Source organism: Coenobita brevimanus, chromosome 62 (assembly GCF_032717465.1).
Source record: "Coenobita brevimanus isolate Jiangsu-jjx chromosome 62, ASM3271746v2, whole genome shotgun sequence".
Taxonomy (NCBI): Eukaryota; Metazoa; Arthropoda; class Malacostraca; order Decapoda; family Coenobitidae; genus Coenobita; species Coenobita brevimanus.
This window is the reverse complement of record NC_137015.1, coordinates 39,570,057-39,590,547: the sequence shown is the minus strand read 5'-3', so window position 1 is coordinate 39,590,547 and position 20,491 is coordinate 39,570,057. Positions and strand designations below refer to the sequence as shown.

Here is a 20,491-nt window from a genome sequence, read left to right as displayed (position 1 = left end):
ATCACCATATTTACAACTTTGTCAGTATTTCCAAGGTCAAGTGTAACCCAATCAATACAAGTATACCACTTGATACTCTACTCTTAACAATAGCAGGCTACATTACAACATTAAGTTTAGCTTACCTGATCTGGGCACTTGGTTTAGCTTCCAGTCAATTAAAAAACACCATCTGTACCACAATATGGGGATTCCATTAAGAGGATGCATGTTATCATATTACTGACTGAACTGACAAAGCCATATCAGAGCAAAGGGATGTGGTACAATCTCAATTAACTACTTCGGTAAGATGATGTTATTTTTTCCTCCCCTTTATCAATACTGCTGCCAGAAATCTTCACATGGTCTAGAGTTCTCGGAATGACGGGGTTAATATTAAACAGACTTTCTCAAACTTAGCCCATGTGATGAAATGCAAGTCCATCCTCTCTTAACAAATATGAAGGAACTTTTGATTAACAGGCTGCAGAAAAATGAACCAAACAGTATCAAACTTAGGGTGGATGCTCCATATAAAGGCGTTCAACATACTTGTATAACAAACCATACATATCATTACCACTAAAAGCTTTAATTATATACTTTTCATATATCTTTCATCATCCTGCTTGCATTATCCAACACATAAAACAATCATTACATAGAATAACCAACAATGTTACCATACAGAAAAAAAAAAAAATCCTTTAAGAACACGGGTAAGTTGCTGAAAATAAAAATGAAGCCAGTATACGGTAAACATTTAAATACTTCACTCATTTATCCCCAATGACCTCTTCCATTCTAAACTCTCACTCACCTCAAGCGATTTCTTCCAACACACAATTCTCCCACCAAGCCACTCTCCCTCAGGTACTCCTTCATTTCATACTTGCATCTCATTCTTGGTCTGCCTCTCTGCATTCTCCCATACAATCTCTAACCTTCCATATTCCTCATTCTCCAACAGAAGCCTTATCCATACATTTTTTTGTCTTGTTTTCAGATGTTTCCTAATTCTTATAGTCAATATCCATCCATCTCATCCTTGGTCTTCCTCATCATCCTAGTCACTGGTTTTCCACTGCTTCTACATACTGTACCCCCATTCGTGCTCACCAACCTCCTCTCAGTTTTGGATGCCGTCTACATTTTGCCCTCACACCTCACCCACCACTGCCCTCCTAGCGGTGGCGGCCCCTCACCCTGGCACGAGGTCGTCTTGGAGCAGTCGATGGATTGTTACCTGGGAGAGGAAAACACCTGCATGAGAACTCAGGTATGGTAAGCATGGATTTAGAAATGAAATGTGGTGCTGAACGGAAAGGAAGATGTACAGTTAGCAATATAAATCCTGTCACCTCTCCAGCACCTCTCTTTAAGACCTTTGATAATCTGCCTCATGAACCTGCACCAACCTGCCAAGACAACTTTGTCATGCCAAAGACCACCTGACAACAATAGGGCTTGCTTCAGATTCACCTGACTAATCTGCTAAGTTCAAAAAGAGAGAAAGAAAGAAAGAGAGAGAGAGAGAAGGGGGGTGGAGTTCTGTTGCCAATAGTAGGCCTAAGCTCAAAAGTTCCTGGTACACAGGAGATGCTGTGGTGCTAGACTGAGAGATAATGCTGATTTTATGTGTGCAGTGTGTCAGAGAAAGCAGGTGGAGACTGTCAGACATGAAAGGACTGAACCTGCTGGTGAGTCCCTTGAGTGTGTGGAGGCGTTTTGTCATTTGGGAGACATGTTATGTGCTGGCGGTGGGGCTGGAGCTAGCTTTGTGGCTACGGTGAGGAGTGGTTGGAAGAAGTTCAGGATGCTGTTGCCTCTCCTGACACTGAAAAGGCTCTCCCTACGTGCTAAGGGATCTTTGTGTGCATGTGTTTGGAGTGTAATGCTGTATGGCAATGAGACCTGGGCAGTAAAGGAAGAGGATATTCGAGACTCAAACGTACAGAAATGGATGTACAGTGCATCCCTGAGTGCATGGCTGGGGGGAGGAGGGGGGCTAGGTTTATGGAAGAGTTGAAAAGTAGGAAGGGACTGAAGTGTATTGGTGTTGTGATGAGGAGTGGTAGATTGAGGTGGTTTGGGCATGTGGAGAGGATGGGGGATGATGATTGGGTGCAGAAAGTGAGAAGCGTTATTATTAGGGTTGGGGTTGCGAAGGGTAGACCCCCCCCAAAAAAAAACCTGGGACAAGGTCATTAAGTCTGACCTCAGGGTTAAGGGGCTGAACAGGGAGGCTGCCAGAGATTGGGTATGATGGAGGGCCGCCATTAGGTGACCAAGGCTGACACATGCAAGCATGTTGGAGCCTTCAAACATTAAACGAAACACAGGTTTCCACTGACAGCCTTTGTAGGTACAGTACATATGGAATGTTTAGGAAACACTAAAAAATGACCAGTATTAAAGAGATTGTTACAGGCTGCTTAGCTAAATAAACCGTGACTTAAGAGATTCTCATAACCGTTGTCACATCCTAGACCCAACGTACCACCCAATACAACATGGACGTGTGAATTCAATTGTACACTCTTCAGGGCTTTAATGTATCAGACTTCTGTTATTATTAATGAACACCTTAGACTTACTGATCTTGATTCACTTACATCAATCTGTCTGATAAAAGTGAGAAAGCCTGGAATAACCAATGCCTAAATATACTACAATATACATTATTCTAAACAAGATTCATTAACAAGTAAATACTTCTTTATGCATTACTGGTATTTACTGCAATATTGTAACAGGCATGACTTTATGTATTAGACTCAATTGGTTACAATGAACTTTTTCCAGATATAATGGACTCTAATTCAATATATCCAGGGAAAATTTTGACATACTGTAACCCCAATTATACAAGACTCTCGCATTTATGGGACCAGCCCTTCCCCTACTCGATCAACACAGTGATGTTGCTATGCTTTTCCCATGTCACAATGAGTATTTTCACTTTTACAGGGGTAGTTCTCTGTCACAAGCATGGAGATCAAGGGTGGGCTTTTGTGCTGTGTACTAATATACTGCATTAGTTCCATAGCTCTCATACTATCATAAAATTTTTAGATGTTTAGTGATCTAGTGAGTTAAGGTGTTCCAACCATTTATGACTTATAAAGGTCTGTTTCTGTGGGGTGGTTGAAGGTTGACTGCTCATGTAATGCAATTAAAGTGAGAGTAAGTGGTCACTTTTGCCTTAAATGTGTGGATTGAGTTGCCTACCCCAGGCCCCTACACTTCTGATGGGACATTATTGGACTGGATGATGAATAAATGGTAGGGTACTATGATTTGAGATTAAAGGGACACACAACACACAGCTACATGTGGTCAATGGAAGGTGTGTGTTTATATGTGTATTTTTTAAAGTGTCAGTTCCATAACATCCCATCCAACAAAGTTGTTCCATTTTACTTTTATATTGTGGCTACCATTAGGTGATTATATTCAGCTCTAGGAAACCCTCCACAAGTGAACAGGATACCATATGTTGTATTTTTTTCAGCAGTTGTAGCATACATCAGAGAGATCTGATTACAGTACTGGAGACAAAGTGATGCAGGTGGAGGTACTGTACCTGTAGTGAAGGTGGGTGTAGACGAAGATGCCCCAAATTGAAACACTGGTCCAGCCGAGGGTGAGGCTGCATTACCAAAGGTTGGGGTGGCAGCAGCACCACCAAAGGTCGGGGCAGGCGATGCTCCAAAGGATGGTGTCCCAGTGGTCCCTTGGCCAAACTGGAAGGTTGGACTCTTGGCAGCAGAGGCCCCATCACTGCCAAAGGTTGGGGTACCAAACGAGGGTGTCTGTGAAGCACCAAACCCACCAGAACTAGCACCTGCTCCAAAAGCTGGTGCTGGATTGGCAGAAGCCACCCCAAAAGCTGGTGCAGGATTAGAGGCACCAGCTCCAAATGAGGGAGTTGGAGCTGGATTAGATGAAGCAGCCCCAAATGTCGGGGCAGGTGTAGGATTGGAGACTGCAGCCCCAAAAGCTGGAGTGGCTGTGGGATTAGAGGCAGGTGCCCCAAATGTTGGGGCTGGGGGAGGGTTAGCAGCAGGTGTCCCAAAAGCAGGGGTCTGGTTTCCCCCAAAATTAAAGGTAGGGGCAGGAGAGGCCCCAAAAGTAGTAGATGTGCCAAAAGGTGCAGCAGGTGTTGGGGTGGCAGTAGGAAAAGTTGGTGTGGAGGTGGTGGTGGCAGTTCCAAACCCTGCCCCACCACTGGAACTGAAGCTGGGCGCAGCAGGTGTGGCGGTGGGGAAAGAAAAGGAAGAAGCTCCTCCAAAGGCTGCAGTGCTCTTGTCACCCCCACCAAAAGTGAAGAGTGAGGCAGACTTATCATCTGTAGTCTTTCCAGCACCAAAGCTAAACCCAGTGGAGGCAGTTGTGGTAGTGGTGGCAGTGGTAGAAGGAAAGGTAAAGCTGGCAGTCTGTGGTACAGTGGTGGCAGTGGTGGTGGCTGGTGTGGCAGTGAAGCCAAATCCTCCTGGCAACTTGCCCACGTCGGTGGTCTTAGATGCCCCAAATGTGAAGAGTGAGGATGTTGTGGTGGTGGTGGTTGAAGTTGTTGTGTTTGCTGGCCCACCACCAAAGTTAAAGAGTGGTGGGGCGGCTCCAGTGCTTTGTGTTGGGACACTACCAAATGGCTGGGAGGACTCGGTTGTGGCCACAGTTTTGCCAAATTGGAACATAGGGGTGGATGATGGTGGCTGAGTGCTACCTACCCCAAAGCTGAATGGGGAGGTGGTGGCTGCTGTGGCTGAGGTGGTGGTAGTGGGTTGTGGAGCTGTGGTTTGTCCAAAGGAGAAGGTTGGTGGCTGACTGATGGTGGGAAAAAGTGATGCTGGCTGGCTGGTAATGCTGGAGCTTGAGGAGCTGAAAGTTGGTGTGGTGGATGCAGCAGTGGCTGGGGAACCAAAACTGAACACAGCAGTGGTTGTGGGGGCTGTGGCGGCAGCTGTGGAGGTGGCAGAGGCTCCTGGCAAACCAAATGGTGAGGCCACAGAAGCGGCAGTGAAGGGGAAAGCAACAGAGGATGTTGGTGTGGCAGTGGTGGCTGGAGTGGTCTCTGTGGTGGTTTTGGCGGTGAGGGGGGTGAAGGCAGAAGAACCAGACCCAAAAGAAAATCCTCCGGACAATGCTGGTGTTGTTGCTGCCACAGAAGTTGTCACTGCTGTTGGCTCCTTATTTGCAATGCCCAAGAACCCGGTGAATGCTCCCCCAGCACCTGAGGAGCTGCTGGTTGTGGTGGTGGTAGACCCAAATGAAAACAAACCTGAAGTAGCTGATGACACAGTGGCACTGGTGGTTGTCTGCTTAGGGGCAGGGAGAGTGAAAGAAGCAGACACAGATACTGCTGAGGTTCCTGAACTTGAAACAGATGAGTTGACGACTGGAGAGCTTCCTGTTGCTGAGCCTGTGGTGCCCTGAGTTGGAAGTGAGAAGCCAGGAGCCAAGGAGCTGACGGGAGCCTGGTCTGAGGAACCCTGCACTCCAAACGAAAACAAACTACCATGTGTGCTTGGCAGTGGAGCAAGGGGGTTAGTTTTAATTGGAGATGTTGCCTTCAGGAAGTCCACTAGTGAAGATGAAGTTGAAGAGGGAGCAGATAAGACTGGTGGAACTGAGGTGGTTGGTGCAGCTGATGTCACAGGTGAGACTGATGTATAAGGAGTGACTTTTTGAGAAGCATCTGAAGTGTCCTGTAAAGCAGTGGTTGTGGTAGGTGGGGTGGGAAGCAGAGGGTTGGCAGGCTTGTTAGAGGTGCTCTCACTATACGATGGTGGAGGCAGCTTGAACACAGCTGAAACAGTCACATCCCCTTCTCCACTTTCTTTTTCCTTGTTTTCTGTCTCCTTGACAGTTGATTCAGTGATCTTCCCTGAGGGTTTTAAGGAGAAAGTGTATGTTGCAGAGACTTCAGTGCCTGTTTCAGAGGACAAAGGAGTCTGAGGGGTGGTAGTGGTGATGATGGTGGTGGCAGAGGTGGTGATGTCCTCACTTGGCTTGGTGGTGAGAGAATCAGTGGTGTTAGGGGTGGGAGCTGATGTGAAGGCAAAGGAAGGGGGATCAGTGGCAGACATGGTGGTAGGGGTGGGAGCTGATGTGAAGGCAAAGGAAGGGGGATCAGTGGCAGAGATGGTGGTAGGGGTGGGAGCTGATGTGAAGGCAAAGGAAGGGGGATCAGTGGCAGACATGATGGTAGGGGTGGGAGCAGGGGTGGCAGGCAGGGAGGGTGACAGGGTAGATGGAAAGGTGCTGAGGGGAGTTGGTGATGTCTGATCTGCCGGATGATCATCAGCATCTGAAAAAAGAATTACACATTAATAATAATAATAATAACAACAATAATAATAATAATAATAATAATAACAACAATAATAGTAATGTTCACTTATTGTAGTGCAGCTCTTGGATGCCTGCCCTTTCCCCTCTTCCTTCGTTCTTCCCTTCCTTCCTCTTTTGTCTCTCTTTCCTTCCGTCCTCTTTTGTCCCTCTTTCCTTCCTTCTTTCCTCTTCCTTCTGTCTACAGGTGATTCTACACTGAGTGACATGCCAAGTGGTTTCCTGTACACCAGGAAACCACTTACTACACTGGGTGGTAGCCACTGACCAAATTATGGCAACTAGTGGTTTAGTGGATAATTACGGTGCTCCAATTGGATTGAGCCGGTGAAGGTCTATATCCAAGGGATGGTTGGGGTTTATTGTTCACATAATGCCACTCAGGGATGAGTGAGGTTGGTCACTTTCATCTTATATGTCAGGACCACCGTGCCTAGCCCTGGGCTTCTACATTCCTCATGGGGCAACACTAGAAGTATAATTACTACAAAGATATGTTGGTATTTTATAATTTTATGTATAAAAACATTATTCCTTATCTATATACTTATAGCCATATATTACAATTGCAAAATGTGAAAAGAGCCTAACATATAAATCTATAATAAATAGAAACTGTATTATAATGTACATATACATATATCAGAAACATAAATAACAACAAGAAGCCTTATACCATGTCTCCCATCCCTCCCCCCACAGCCCACAACCTTCAGCGGCCGGGCATCACTGCTCACTACTCCACCCCTATGCAAAGACGGAGAGAGATTTTTTTTTTCCCCACCAGATGATGCCCTGGATGTTTTCTTCAAGGTTATAATAAACATTTTTTTTTTTTGGGGGGGGGGGGGTAAAAAAAGGTGACTGCGCAATCCACAGGTTAATATTCTGTCTAATTTGACCGTGAAGTTTTTGTTAGCTGTATCAATGAAAGCAAATGTATATATAACCAATCTGAAACACAGCTTATGCTTAACAGGTTTATAAATACAGTCTTGGATAACATTACCCGTAGTGTGGAAGAGCATCCCCAACATCTTCTTGAGGCGCTGCTGACTTTTTGCCTTCTCAGCCTTGTATGCATCAAGTGAGATGACGTGTGTGGGTCGCGGCGGTGTCAGGTTACGCGGGGTGGAGGTGCGGGAGGCGTTGCTGGCGGCCCCAATACTGCCCCCTGCCCCACCCCTCCCCACACCACCCTCACCTCGACTGCTCTGGGGGGTGTGGGAGCCTGAGCGATCCGTCAAGTCACGCTCAGAAGGTCCCGGGCTGACCGAATCCACGCATGTAGTTTCACCAGCCTGCAGGGTGTGAAACAAAGTGAGTTCACAGTTGGTAGCATCCTAATTTAAATTTCCCACTTTTTTACAGACTCAATACAAACCACACATATTCCATAATAATCCCATTTCCACTGCCCATATTCCTGACTTTTCATTTTCAGGCCATACCAAAGTCTCATACACCAAAGAATACTGAATACAAATACTTTGACAATACAGTAAAACCTCACTTAACAGACTAACTGGTGCCCAAGCCATTCTGAAAAAAGCGAAATTCTGATAAGAGCGACATCCAGACTTCCCCCTGCTAACCTGGACTTTTTCCAATATATCAGACATTAGTCTGGATCGCACCATTTTTAGACTGTTTTCACTACCATTGCAGTACTGTACTGTATTATACATTCACTACAATAATCAAATGGTTTAATATATATAATAATACTCTACTGTACACAGATAAACATGTCTTTTATTTATCTTATTGTGGTGAACATAGCTGAAGTGGTCAGGCAGTTAGAACTGTTTCTGGCTTTATCAGTCTTTTTCTGATACATGAGAACTTAGTCTGGTAGCTCCTCGATTCCGATAAAAGCAAATTCTGGTCTATTGAAGTATGTTATATCGTGGTTTTACTGTATTGTAAAACCGATACTTATGAGCAACAATAATATTAATATACAAAACTATGATCTATGTATGTGTGTGAGAGGCATACCTGGTGTTGCTTGGACTGGTTAGACTCAACACTAGGGTTGCTGTCAGAGTCCGTGTCACGGCGGGAGTCAAAGAGGGAGAAAGGAGTGTCTCGCCCACCCTGCTGGAAAGAGTGTGAGGAGTTACTGACCATAACAATGCCAACATCCACTCTCATATTACCTCCTGTGAGGCTAACATACTTCCATCATCAGCACCATCATTTCAATCATTATTCTCACCTAAAACAATGAGTTCCAGTAGTATTCAGTAACAAAGATGGTCATCATCATCATCATCATCCGGACCTCCTTTCCCACCCTAGGGCAGGGTGAGGGGTAGCAACATCCAGACAGCCCAAGTCTGCCCAATCCAATGGGCCACACTTCCCGTCACTCATCATTCAAGCCCTCAAAATCATGGCTACATCGGATAGACCAAAAAAACTTCACCACATTCTGTAGCTTCACATACACCTATCTGATAGAGCCAATCCAAACACTGTCACGTTAAAATGGGTTGCCAAATCCCTGGTCATATGCTTCTCCACACGAAGTTCATCCAGTCAGCTCAATCTTTTGTCAGTCCCTTAGCCTAACCAACTTCCATACCTCACTCCCTCACACACTCATCCACCATATCCCTTTACTTTCTTCTTGACCTACCTTGCCTCCTCCCTCCTTCAAATTTGCTCAGATATACCTTTTTCACCACTCTATTGTCATCCATTCTCTCCACATGACCATCCCATCTCAGTACACTCTCTTTGATTTTGGTGCCTAACGACTTCCTCACTCCACATCTTTCATGAATCACATTATTCCGTATCCTATCCACTCTCTGTACTCCACATACATTCCTCAGCAGTCCCATCTCCACTGCTCTCTCTTGACTTCATTTTCATGCCACACTACAGTCTCACACCCATATGTCACCCGAATCAGTCTCCGCAAGATCCTGTTCACCAATATCAAACAGGAGTGCATCATCTGCATACATCAGACCTGAAATACATCACTTTTCACTATTTATCAAGCTTCACTCCCTTTTCTGCAACTCTTGTTTGATCTCTTATAAACCTATACACAAGTGATTAACAGAGCAGGAAAAACATCATCACCAACTCAACCTTATTACAGCTATTACATACATACAGTAGGATCCAAAAACAAGGAAAAAGGGAAACTCCAAAAGTACCTGGTATATAATAAAAACTAACATTAGAAAATAAATCTATCTATCTATCTATCTATTGCCAGATGCCACAATCCCATAAGGGGTGGCCATTTGACTTTAAGTTATTTGTTTTATAGGGATGGGCACTAACCCTCCACTAACCCACTTGTTGACACGTAGGGAGCACGTATGGCTTGGTTATATGGTTACCACCCAGCGTTGTAAATGGTTTCATGGCTTACAGGAAACCATTATGCTTGTCACTCAATGTAAAGCCACCTGAAAAGGAAAGAAGAGTAATAAGAAGTGACAGGAAAGATGGGAGAAATAGGAAGAGAGGAGGGCAGGCACTGAAAAAGAATGATACAGGCTAAGGAAGAAGGCAGCATTACATCAAGTGAGTGGCTGATGGTCGCCCCTACCTACCACTTATAAATGAAATAAAAAACCTATTCACCTGTATTTTGGCAAGCTGGAGCAGGTGTCTGGATGACGAGAATGATGCTGTCATGGGGTCCAAGACACAGCGTCTCTTGCTCTCAGGGCTAACCTGCTGCCCTGTTCCAGCCCCATCCCCACTGGCTGACCCCCGGGGACTGAGGTCTAAGGCGCGTTTCTCACCCCCACTTCCAACACTGCTGCCCGACACCACACCCGCACTGCCACTCACACCACTACCATCATCCTCATTATAGTCTCTGTAATGGCAAGAATATCTGTTACAGGTTCAATCAATGACTTTTACTCAGAACAAACAAGGCATAAGCTGCATAGAAATTTTGGAATTTCAGGATGGGAGAAATAGTTATATGAGTGAAGTGTGACACTGCTTTAACCTTCAAAGGTCTGTCCCTGTTCTGGAACGTGTCATAGGGACGTCAGTCCTCGCTAAAAAATGTTTAGACACTCTTACGTTCTCAGTCACTGCTCTACAATAAATAATCGTTGGACATTGGAACACCACTCATTTTAAAGCTAAAGAGTTGTGCTTTGCTGGGTATACAGATTTTTATGATAGGTTTAATAGTTTTCACAAGAGTGATTTTTTAAAAATCATCTATTTTGCATAAAATGCCTACTCCTGACAGTTGATTTCATAAACAATGCCCGACCTCAATGAGTTAAGGATTAAGGAAATTGACATGACATGGAATGGACATATTCATCTATTTGAGAAATATCTCACTTATAAGTTTTTCTAATCTGTTCTTTTAAGTAGCTTGAGGCCTTTCCCCTTTTGCACTACTCTTCATCATCATCATCATTCCACTTTACAGTTACAGAAAGAGGTTAAACAAAATTGTAGGGCTGACCTGGAGTAGTTGATTGGCAGTGAAGGTGAGGTGATGCTGGAGGAGGTGGTGGCTGTGGTGGTACCCTTTTGCCGCTTACTCAGGTCCTCTGCCTCCTAGGGTCATGTAACACATGATAAGCAATATGGCGAGAGATACGTAGAAGCAATGACAAACGGAGGCAACATTAACATCATCATCATAACCTTATTTCCCATTTTCAATGGGATGGGCAGCATTCATAAAGAAGAATGAATACAGCTGTAAAAAGAGTAAACTAAAGCTGTAAATGCTTTCATTCAGCATCAAACCACATGACTGTACAGTTTAACACAGTTGTTATGTACGTATTTTGACCAAGAACCTCTCATTGCAGTCTTCCAAGACAAACTTCAGCATCAAAGAAAAATGTGAAAGTTGGATAAACAGTACTGTAACAACTATTACAGTAAAAACCTAACAAATAGTGTACAATAAACAAATTAAAGCCACAGTAAAATATTGTATTCAATAATGCAGCAAATAATATAAATACTCAAAAGCAACTATTTACATACAGAAATAACTAAAAGGGTAAATTAATTAATCCCTATCCGATATACTGTTGTATGTAGAGAACAAAAAATTTTCCCAAAATGCAACTTTGATACTGGATTGCTTTCTTATGGGATCAAAGGCACTCTGGCATCATTTCCTTAGATTTTTAACTTACATATTAAACCTTAACATTCTCCTATATGTTGCTTACAATAACATAACTTACCCAGTAGCAGTATTATCATTATCATCCAGACCTTCCTTCCCACCTAGGGGAGGATGAAGAGTAGCAACTTCCAGACAGCCCAAGTTTGCCCAATTCAATGGGCCATGCTTCCATTCACTCATCATTCAAGCCCTCAGAATCCTGGCTCTATCTGATACGCCAAAACCATTCACCACATTCTGTAGCTTCATATAAACATATCCGATAGTTATATATATATATATATAATATATATATATATATATATATATATATATATATATATATATATATATATATATATATATATATATATATATATATATATATATATATATATATATGAACTACCAAAGGTGTGACAAGGTTAATGATGACTGGTTCTGACCTTCACTGTGAAAGCTCCTTAAAAAAGTCATTACAGAGATGGGGTCAGGGTCAGTGACAGTATTAGCTCATACAGTAAACAAAGGAAATACAGTACAAGACTATGAAAAATGCTACTTCGTCCAACAAGCTCCCATCATCCTCCCCTCTTTCCAGAAAAGGTACAGTATAGCCAATACCCACCACTGAGCATGTGTTGCGCTTGACCCCCTTGCCAGCCTGCTGACTGTGCTGCAGTGCTGCTACCACTGCTGCCACGCTGGTTGGGTCACGTGCGCTTTCACCTCCATTACCACCACCACCCTCCAGCACCGATGCCACAGACCGGATATCTGGCATCCTGTATAAAGGAATGGCATAAATGAACTAATGTTCTGACAACAACATACAGTACATAATCATCATCATATATAATAATATACCAAATCATCACCATCATCACTGATAGCAACATAAAGACACAATATGCCAGAGAAACACCTACAAAATAATTTTATAATTAAGGGGTAATGCTGCAAATCATGAGTATGGGGCAAAACTAGTCCTGACCAGCTCTGCCAATGAGCTTCCTCTGAAGAAACTCATGAGCAAAGAGTGTTGGGAATACAGTTTAGTTGTTACGTAATGTTTCTCTACATCACCCTCCTATAACTGTATTACTATCAATGTTATCATTAACAATAAAATGTAGATCAAATGGTGTCACAGAAATACATATAAAATTCTCATAGGTACCCATTATTAATATGAAGGGACAGGCTGTAACATCATTCACTTACAATGCAAGCCGTGGAAATTCTAAGCTTTATCCCACAGGCTATACCATTCATTATAAATGACTTTAAGTAATACTATACCAATAAAGTAATGTGCTGTATAACCACAATATAACACTAATGACCTTGGTGTGGCAGAGGCAAGGAAATCAGAGGAGAGTGATGCGGAGGTGAACGACGTGGATGAAGTGCGGCCAAGGGGCAGGAGGGGAGCGGTGGGGTTCCGGCGAGGGGTGAGCACTGCCTTGGCCCGCCCTGACAGACGTACATTAGGCAGCACGCCGGCTCGCACGTACCGCTCCTGAGCTGCTTGGGGTCAGGGGAGGGTGTCAGCAGTAAAAATGTCTGTTCTCAAACATTGGTCCATCTATCAAATAACTCATCAATCTCTATCCAGCTACATGTCCATTCATCTAATTTGTATATTTATCTGTCTGTACACCTATCTATTACCAGATGCTTGATTCTGAACAGTATCGTGAAGTCTGTTTTTTTCTGTTATATTCCAGCTACCATCTTATTTCTGTACAGTATTTCATTCAATTAATGGAGTTAGTGGGCTGTTGTACAGTACATTCTAATCCACAAAAGCAGTCTATAGCAAGGCATTTATGACTGCAATCTTAAACTTTAGATTGCCGAGGAAAATGCAAGTCATATTTTTGTGTCATTTGTGAAACATAAGGCAATGTTAGAGCATTTCTGTTCAACCTAAATTGTTGGTAAATGTGCTACTGTATTATGCAGCAAGAAGGTAAAGCATACAATGCTTGTACTGCACAGCCATTCAGATACAAAGAACATTAACAACATCCTCCAAATTAAAGTTTTGCTATCTCAGTGTTGGGTAGGATACAGATACAAAAGAGAATACAAAACTATGAGCTGTCAACAACATTCAGTGAAACGGGTCACAGATCCATTCAATCATCATTCAAATCTTTGAAATTCTCAGCTCCATCTCACTTATAATAAAAACATAATAACTTATACCTGAACATGTAAGGGGTGGTCCTGGCAGTCCTTCAAGGCATTTCTCTATCTTAAAATTTTTATTTCCTGTACTGTGCTCCATAGCCTTATCCTTCTAACTAATTTCTAGCATACCTTCTTTCCTAACCACCATTACATCAGTAATATAAGTAGTAGCAGTAGTAGCTGTTCCCAAGGCAATCTGGCCAAACAGCCCCGAGTCCCTAAGGAAGGCCACAGCCGAGACCAGGCTTTCCCACAGAGCTCTCAAGGAGTGTATGTTGTGTTGTTGGTGCAGGTGTTTGTGTGCAATGCAGTCTTCCATAATGTTCTCAATAGTATGGGGTGCTGTGCTGCATCCTGGACAGGCATCAGCAATGGGGTCTCCAGCCTCTTCTGAGAACTCAAGAGGGCTGGATGATGCCTACATCTCAGCCTGGCCAGGTGGACCCTGTCCTCATGAGAGAGATAGGATTCAGAAGGGTGGATATCAGGAGGCCGTGCTTGCAGCTGTGTGTTGTCTCTGGGTGAATGAATGGAGCAGTGAGTGATCTGAGTGTGGATATGCTTCTGGAAGCTGGTTTGAGGTGGGCGAAGGGGTAGAGACGACAGTATCTGCGTATGATATTGTGTGCTGGGTGTTGTTTTGATGTTCCTGGGTGTGTATGGATATGCTGCCATGTAGTGCAGTGGATGGTGTGGGTTTGTGGAGGCTGTGGCAAGAATTTGTGTGCCTCTCATGTCTAGATGATCCTTGACTTTGAGGGCTGGTTTCTGGTGTAGGTGGTCTGTAGGTGTAGTAACTGTGTGGCCTGTGATTATTTTTAGGGCCTTGATCTGTACAGTCTGTAGAATGTTGCAGTGTGTTTCAGTGAGGTTAGAAGCCCAAGAATGGCTTGCATAGTTCATCATTGAATGTATAGGCTATACTGTTTGTATACTGTGATGGTGGTTTCTTTGTTGTGTCCGAATGTTGTATGGGCAAGTGACCTTAGGGCATTGAGTCTTGGTGCTAATTTATTTTTAATGTTTGTGATGAGTTGTTTAAATGACATTGATGTATTGTGTGTTACACTAAAGAGTTTGGATGTGTGTGTGTGGTAGGGGAGTGTTGTTTATGGTGAGGTAGTGTGCATAAATATTGAAGTACAATGTAAATACATTTATCTGCATTTTAGAGCATTATTTGTGCAAAACAGAAGTCTGTCAAGGCATGCTGGGAATCTAAAGGGGAAACGTATGCTAACTTTAGCATGTTTTTGCTCTGAATCTTGATTTTCTATCTATCTATCTATTGCCAGACGCCTCAATCCCATTCGGGGTGGCCAACAACAAATCGCCTCCAAGTCGCCCTGTCCCCCGCCATTTCACTGCCCTGCTCCCAACTCACACCCCCCTCTCTCAAATACCTCTCCACTCCATCCCTCCATCTCACCCTCAGCCTCCCCCTCCCTCTCCCCCCCTCCATCTCATTCACATACACTCTCTTCGTCAGTCTGTCACCCTCCATCCTCTCCACATGGCCAAACCACCTCAGTGTAATCCTCCTAACGCTTCCTATCAAATCCACATCCACACCACAATGCTCCTTTATATCCTCATTTGTCAGCCTCTCTCCATGTGACTCCACAGGCTCCTCTTAAGTATTAATAATTAAATTACACTTCTTTTTTTTCAGATTCCAGATAATTAGGTGTGTATGAACGTATGTGGTGATAAAAATTCTAGCATTTTCCAATTACAAGCATCAATTCTGTGCTGAATCAGTAAATGGTGTAAATCTTTAATTTCCAAACTACTCTCTTACGGTTTCTATCCTTCTATCTGTGCCTTCATCTCTAGCTTCCTTCTGGTCTTTCTAAAGCTGCTGTAGCAGACAGCCACTGTTCTTCTCCTACAGCTATTAATAATGGTTTTCCTTAGGGCTCTGTCCTCACCAACTCTCTTCCTTTTATTCATCAATAACCTTCTAAGCTGTACATCTAACCCTACCCACTCATATGCTGATGACTCCATCCTTCACCCTTCACCTTCCCATTCACTTCCCGCAGCGTCCATCTCAGCAGTTGCTTCAACAAACAAAGGATGAGGCAATGGCACACCTAATGTCTGACTTGGCTCATATCTCTGATTGGGGTAAAAATAAAGTTGTTGTTTTTAATGCATCAAAAACTCAATTCTTTCATCTATCAACCCAACAAAATCTTCCACAGGAGTACACTCTAATCTTTAACAATATCCAGCTCACTCCTGCATCATCTTTAAACATACCTGGGATTTCATCCTCTCAGGATTTATCTTGGAAAGAACATATTACCTCTCTAGTAAAATCTGCTTCCAAGAGACTGGGTGTGCTAAGCCGACTCCCTACTTTCTTTAGCCCCACAAAGTTGTTGCCTTTATACATGGGTTTTATTTGCCCATGCAGAGTACAATTCTCAGGTGTGGGGAGGCTCTCCACACACAGCTCTTCTTAACAAGGTGAAGTCAAAGGCTTTTCATCTCATCAACTCCTCTCCTCTTACTGGCTCCCTTCAACCTCTGTCTCTTCGCCACACTGTTGCATCTTTATCTATTTTCTATCACTACTTCAATGGTCGCTGCTTCTCTGATGTGTCTGCTTGCATCCCTCCACCACTACGGCTGGCACATAGCACCTATCTTGCAACAAACTCTCATCTCTTTTCTGTCCAACTCTCTAATGCAAGAGCTAACTGCTACTCCCAGACCTTCATGTATGCAACAGGTCAACTCTGGAACTGTTTCCCTCTGTCTGTTTTCTCTACTGCCTACAACTCCAGTCTTTCACATGCAGTGTGTCCAAGAATCTCAAAATGAATAGATCTTGAATTTGGCTCTGTCATCTTGTTTTTGTTTTTTCTTGGAGGGAGCAATTTGCATGCCCCTGGCCTTTGGTTTCTTCTTCCTTGCATTAAAGAAAAAAAAAAAAAAAAAAAAAAAAAAAAAAAAAGTCTACTTGGTAAATCATTGCACCGATGTAGGTAGTTCCTGTAGTCCTGAGTCTTTGCTGTAACCCATCATTATTATTTTCATTGTTACCATTAAGCCTGCCACAAGCCATTCAAAAAACCACTGATTAATTTTCAATGGCTATCTACTAAAAGCAATTTGTCGTTGCTCCCCACTTGGAAAAAGCTGTAAAATTTTGGAACACATCTTTAACTTATAAAGACTGCCCGTAATGATCCCTTTCTCAATCTATTTATTCTCCTCCCAATCACCCATGTATCAGTAAGAGTGGTGTTGCGCTGACCTGTGGGGTAGTGTCGTCGTGTTTCCATGCTGCGTGGTGACAGACCCTGCGCCTCCCTCACCACTCGGCTAGTGAACCCTGGACTCACCACCTCTGCTGCAAAACTAGGGGAAGACAAAACACAACACCGCATATTAGAATTACACCTTAAAACAGCGACAAGACAGATGAGTAGCCAAAACAGCTTCACATGTGTGTTACTAAACTACATGATGATTTTCTCATACAGTATTCATCCAATGTTTCTAATATTGGTGACAGATGGTGGCAATCATCATCCACTCACTTGATGCAATTATGCCTACTGTACTTCCTTCATATTTATTCTTTTTCTGTGTCTGCCCTCCTCCCTTCCTATACCAGTACCTCCCATCTTTCCTGTCAATTTTTATTTCTCCACTCTCCTTTTCAGGTGACTTTACACTGAGTGACATGCCTAATGGTTTCCCATATGCCAGGAAACCATTTACAACACTGGGTTGTAACCATATAACCAACCCATACATTTTACTTATGTGTCAACAAGTGGGTTGGCAGAGGGTTAGTGTCCCTCCCTGTAAAATGCCTAACTCAAATGGCCACCCCCTATGGGATTGTGGCATCTGGCTATAGATACAATAGATTTTAAAAATTTAGAGGTTATATCACATACATTTTTTTATTTATGGTGGTAGGCGGTGGCAACCATCATCCACTCTGTGCTGCCTACTTCTTCTTACATCTTTTTTGTTTTTTTTCTGTGTCTGTCCTCCTCTCTTCCTATTCTCCCATCTTTCCCATCACTTTTTACAACGTTTCTTTCCTTTTCAGATGGCTTTACACTGACTGACAAGCCTAATGGCTTCCCGTAAGCAAGGAAACCATTTACAACACTGGGTGATAGCCATATAACCAACCCATATGTGTCCCCAATGTGTCAACGAGTGAGCTGGTGGAGGGATAGTGTCCTTCCCCATTTGACAACTAAAAGAAATACAGCCACCCATTATGGGATTATGGCATCTGACTATAGACAGATAGATTTTAATATGAGGTAGAAATTATTAATGCAATCTATGCTTGGTAGAGGGAAAAAGCAAGTTTCACTGGTTCTTCATTCATTCATTCATTGCCAGACGCCATGTATCCCAAACAGGGTGGCCAAGGGCTTAGAGTTAATTGTTTTACAGGGAGGGGCACTAATCCTCCACCAACCCCACTTGATCTTACTTCTGTAAAAATTAATTCTTTTAAAAACAGATGCAGCCTTTCCATATTTTCTATTGAAATGAGTCTTTCACAAATTACGTGTTATTATTCCTGGATTACCCCAGCTACTGGGCATTTTTTACAACTTATCTCTGAAAACTATAAATGAGGATTTAGAATGCTCACCGTAAATATTTCTCCGCTGTCTGCCAGCAGTTGGTAAAATCTAACATTCCTAACCCACATTTTTTAACTCTGAAAGCTGGCTGTCAAATGCAAGTGACATTAGGCTTGGTTTGGTTCGATCATTAAGTTTCCCACTGCTTTGACACGAGATATACTGACATGTCCAGTCAGAGCGATGGTTGGTAAACAATACGGTCAGTTGGAAAGACCGTCAGTAAACACTGCCACGGGCAACCTGGCCGCTTCCTTAACTACCCAAAAATAGATATATTTTTTCTTTTTCCAAACTTTTCTTAGAGTCACAGTTCAACAGTTAACTGTGTTGCATGTGCTAAAATTACTTACCGTACCAAATATGAGCGGAACTGCTGCACCTGTTTGGTAAAGAATTACCATACATTGTCATTGTCCATGCAAGTGCAGTGTCATTACATGATCCACCGGAACTGGATAAATGGGTAAACAGCCAACAGGTCAAATTGGAAAAAGACAGAAGGCATATGTCCTGTTGTCTCAGACTGATTATGCGCACCAGAAAATTTTGTCATTCAGTTAGCTTACTGCAAATATATAAATCAGGATACCACTACTAAATTGCAACATTTGACCTGCATAACCATGTACCATTAGTTTCATTATATAATGAAATAAAACCAGTTTCTCCATTAGCAACATAAGTGTTTGTTACTATCAACTAGAGCTTAACTTTTTCTGTATTATTCATCCTTGATTCTCACCTCAGGTCATTCCAGGGCACATTCTGCTTTGGAGAGGATGTCGTGGATGAGTTTGGCGTAACCACTAGACGCTGGGATAAACTCATGCCTTTACCCTGTCCTTTTGAACCCCCTGACGACCGTGGGGTGAGAGTGTGGCCCCAGGGAGATCCCACCACTACTGGGGGGGATCCCTTACTTGGGGAGGTCATTGGGGTGAACTGCCCTTGCCCATTAACAAGAGAGTTCTCCTTAGACGAATCCTCATCACTGGCATTATCCATTCCAGTCTCCAGTCCGGCTTTACTGGCCAGAAAGTCACAAGCTGAGCGGAACACAGACATTATCCGTGCTGGGTCAGGGTACCATTATAAAACCTGTTCCTTCATCGTTGAAAGCGTTCGAACCCCGGGTGGCAGAGCGACTTGTTACTTTCCACTGATTGTACCGTATGCTTCTTTTTCAGCCAACAGTCAATCTCCTTCCACAAACTAGGTTTATATACCCAAAAAAATATATCGACAAAACGTGTAGAAACTGTCAGATCAGCACATGTTATACAATCATGGCGTCTCCAGCCAATAAATCGCCTCCATGTTTAAACTGAAAGGCAAGTGCTTTCGGTGACAACTGAAATCGGTAATAATTATTACAAGTTCGACTATATAAAGCTTCGGATATTAATCCATTTTACACAAATGTTTACGTTTCAATTTGGCCTTTTTAGATATCAGAATATCTGAAGCTGAACCACACTCATTATCTACATTTTTTAGAGTTTTATAAAGCATATAACAGGGGGAATGATTTAGGAATTTGAGTTTTAATTTCACTTGAAGCCGAAACATTGATTGCTCCGAGACAACATGAAGAAGTGTTTACCTCGTGGGTGCCTGTGAGGACATCCGCCAGGGGGCCGTTGGGGCCACCGTGAACATCACCTTGCGCAATGTTTCCTTTCTCCTGTAGCCCGCATATACCTTACCTCCCAGCATATTTATAGTGAATACATAGATGATGCTAATATAAGTCAGTCTGCTTGGTATAAATACACAGTTGTCTCAGAATTATAGGCTAACTGAATGAAATACTGTTGGCAATGTATACAGAGTAAGCATACGGGTCTTGTCACACCTTCAGCAAATATACAGTCATAGGTTTATTGTTGTAAAGGTGTAGGGTTCATATACAACAAATAAGGGTGGTGGGTCTTGCCCATTGAGCTCTATAAAGAGCTCAATGGTCTTATCATTCATCTCTCATTTGTTTGTGCATAGTGCACAAATAAAAAAGAGGGGGGGGGGGTCATGCTACACACCCGTTCAAAAGACTAACTGACTGGCATGATTGCTGTTGTAAAGATATAGAGTATACAGCATTTCATCATCATGAAGGTGCTGTTTTTATTGTATTTCACCTTGCAAATGTTAATGGAATTACTTGTGTGGAACAGTTACATTGCATATT

General features: G+C 42.9%; 1 protein-coding gene across 1 annotated transcript; it reads right to left on the bottom strand.

Moving 5' to 3' along the window:
- Window positions 1–1,098: 1,098 nt before the first annotated feature.
- On the bottom strand, window positions 1,099–19,368 carry LOC145404045 (uncharacterized). Its single transcript, XM_080275648.1, has 12 exons — window positions 19,046–19,368; window positions 16,935–17,038; window positions 12,814–12,994; window positions 12,096–12,252; window positions 10,805–10,899; window positions 9,949–10,189; window positions 8,302–8,439; window positions 7,346–7,637; window positions 4,814–6,295; window positions 3,896–4,750; window positions 3,569–3,829; window positions 1,099–1,228 (listed from the first exon to the last, which is right to left on the bottom strand). The coding sequence occupies exons 1-12, from the start codon at window positions 19,366–19,368 to the stop codon at window positions 1,167–1,169; spliced, it is 4,191 nt and encodes a 1,396-aa protein (XP_080131774.1). The 3' UTR covers window positions 1,099–1,166.
- Window positions 19,369–20,491: the final 1,123 nt, after the last annotated feature.

Bases quoted from the DNA above. Each gene is read 5' to 3' on its own strand.
- LOC145404045 (XM_080275648.1), bottom strand. From the start codon at position 19,368: ATGTCTGTGTTCCGCTCAGCTTGTGACTTTCTGGCCAGTAAAGCCGGA. The intron at 17,039-19,045 runs GTGAGAATCAAG...GTCTTCCCCTAG, and splicing joins GTGCCCTGGAATGACCTGAG to TTTTGCAGCAGAGGTGGTGA. The intron at 4,751-4,813 runs GTCAGCCACCAA...CCACCACCTCAG, and splicing joins ATCACTTTTTCCCACCATCA to CCACAGCAGCCACCACCTCC.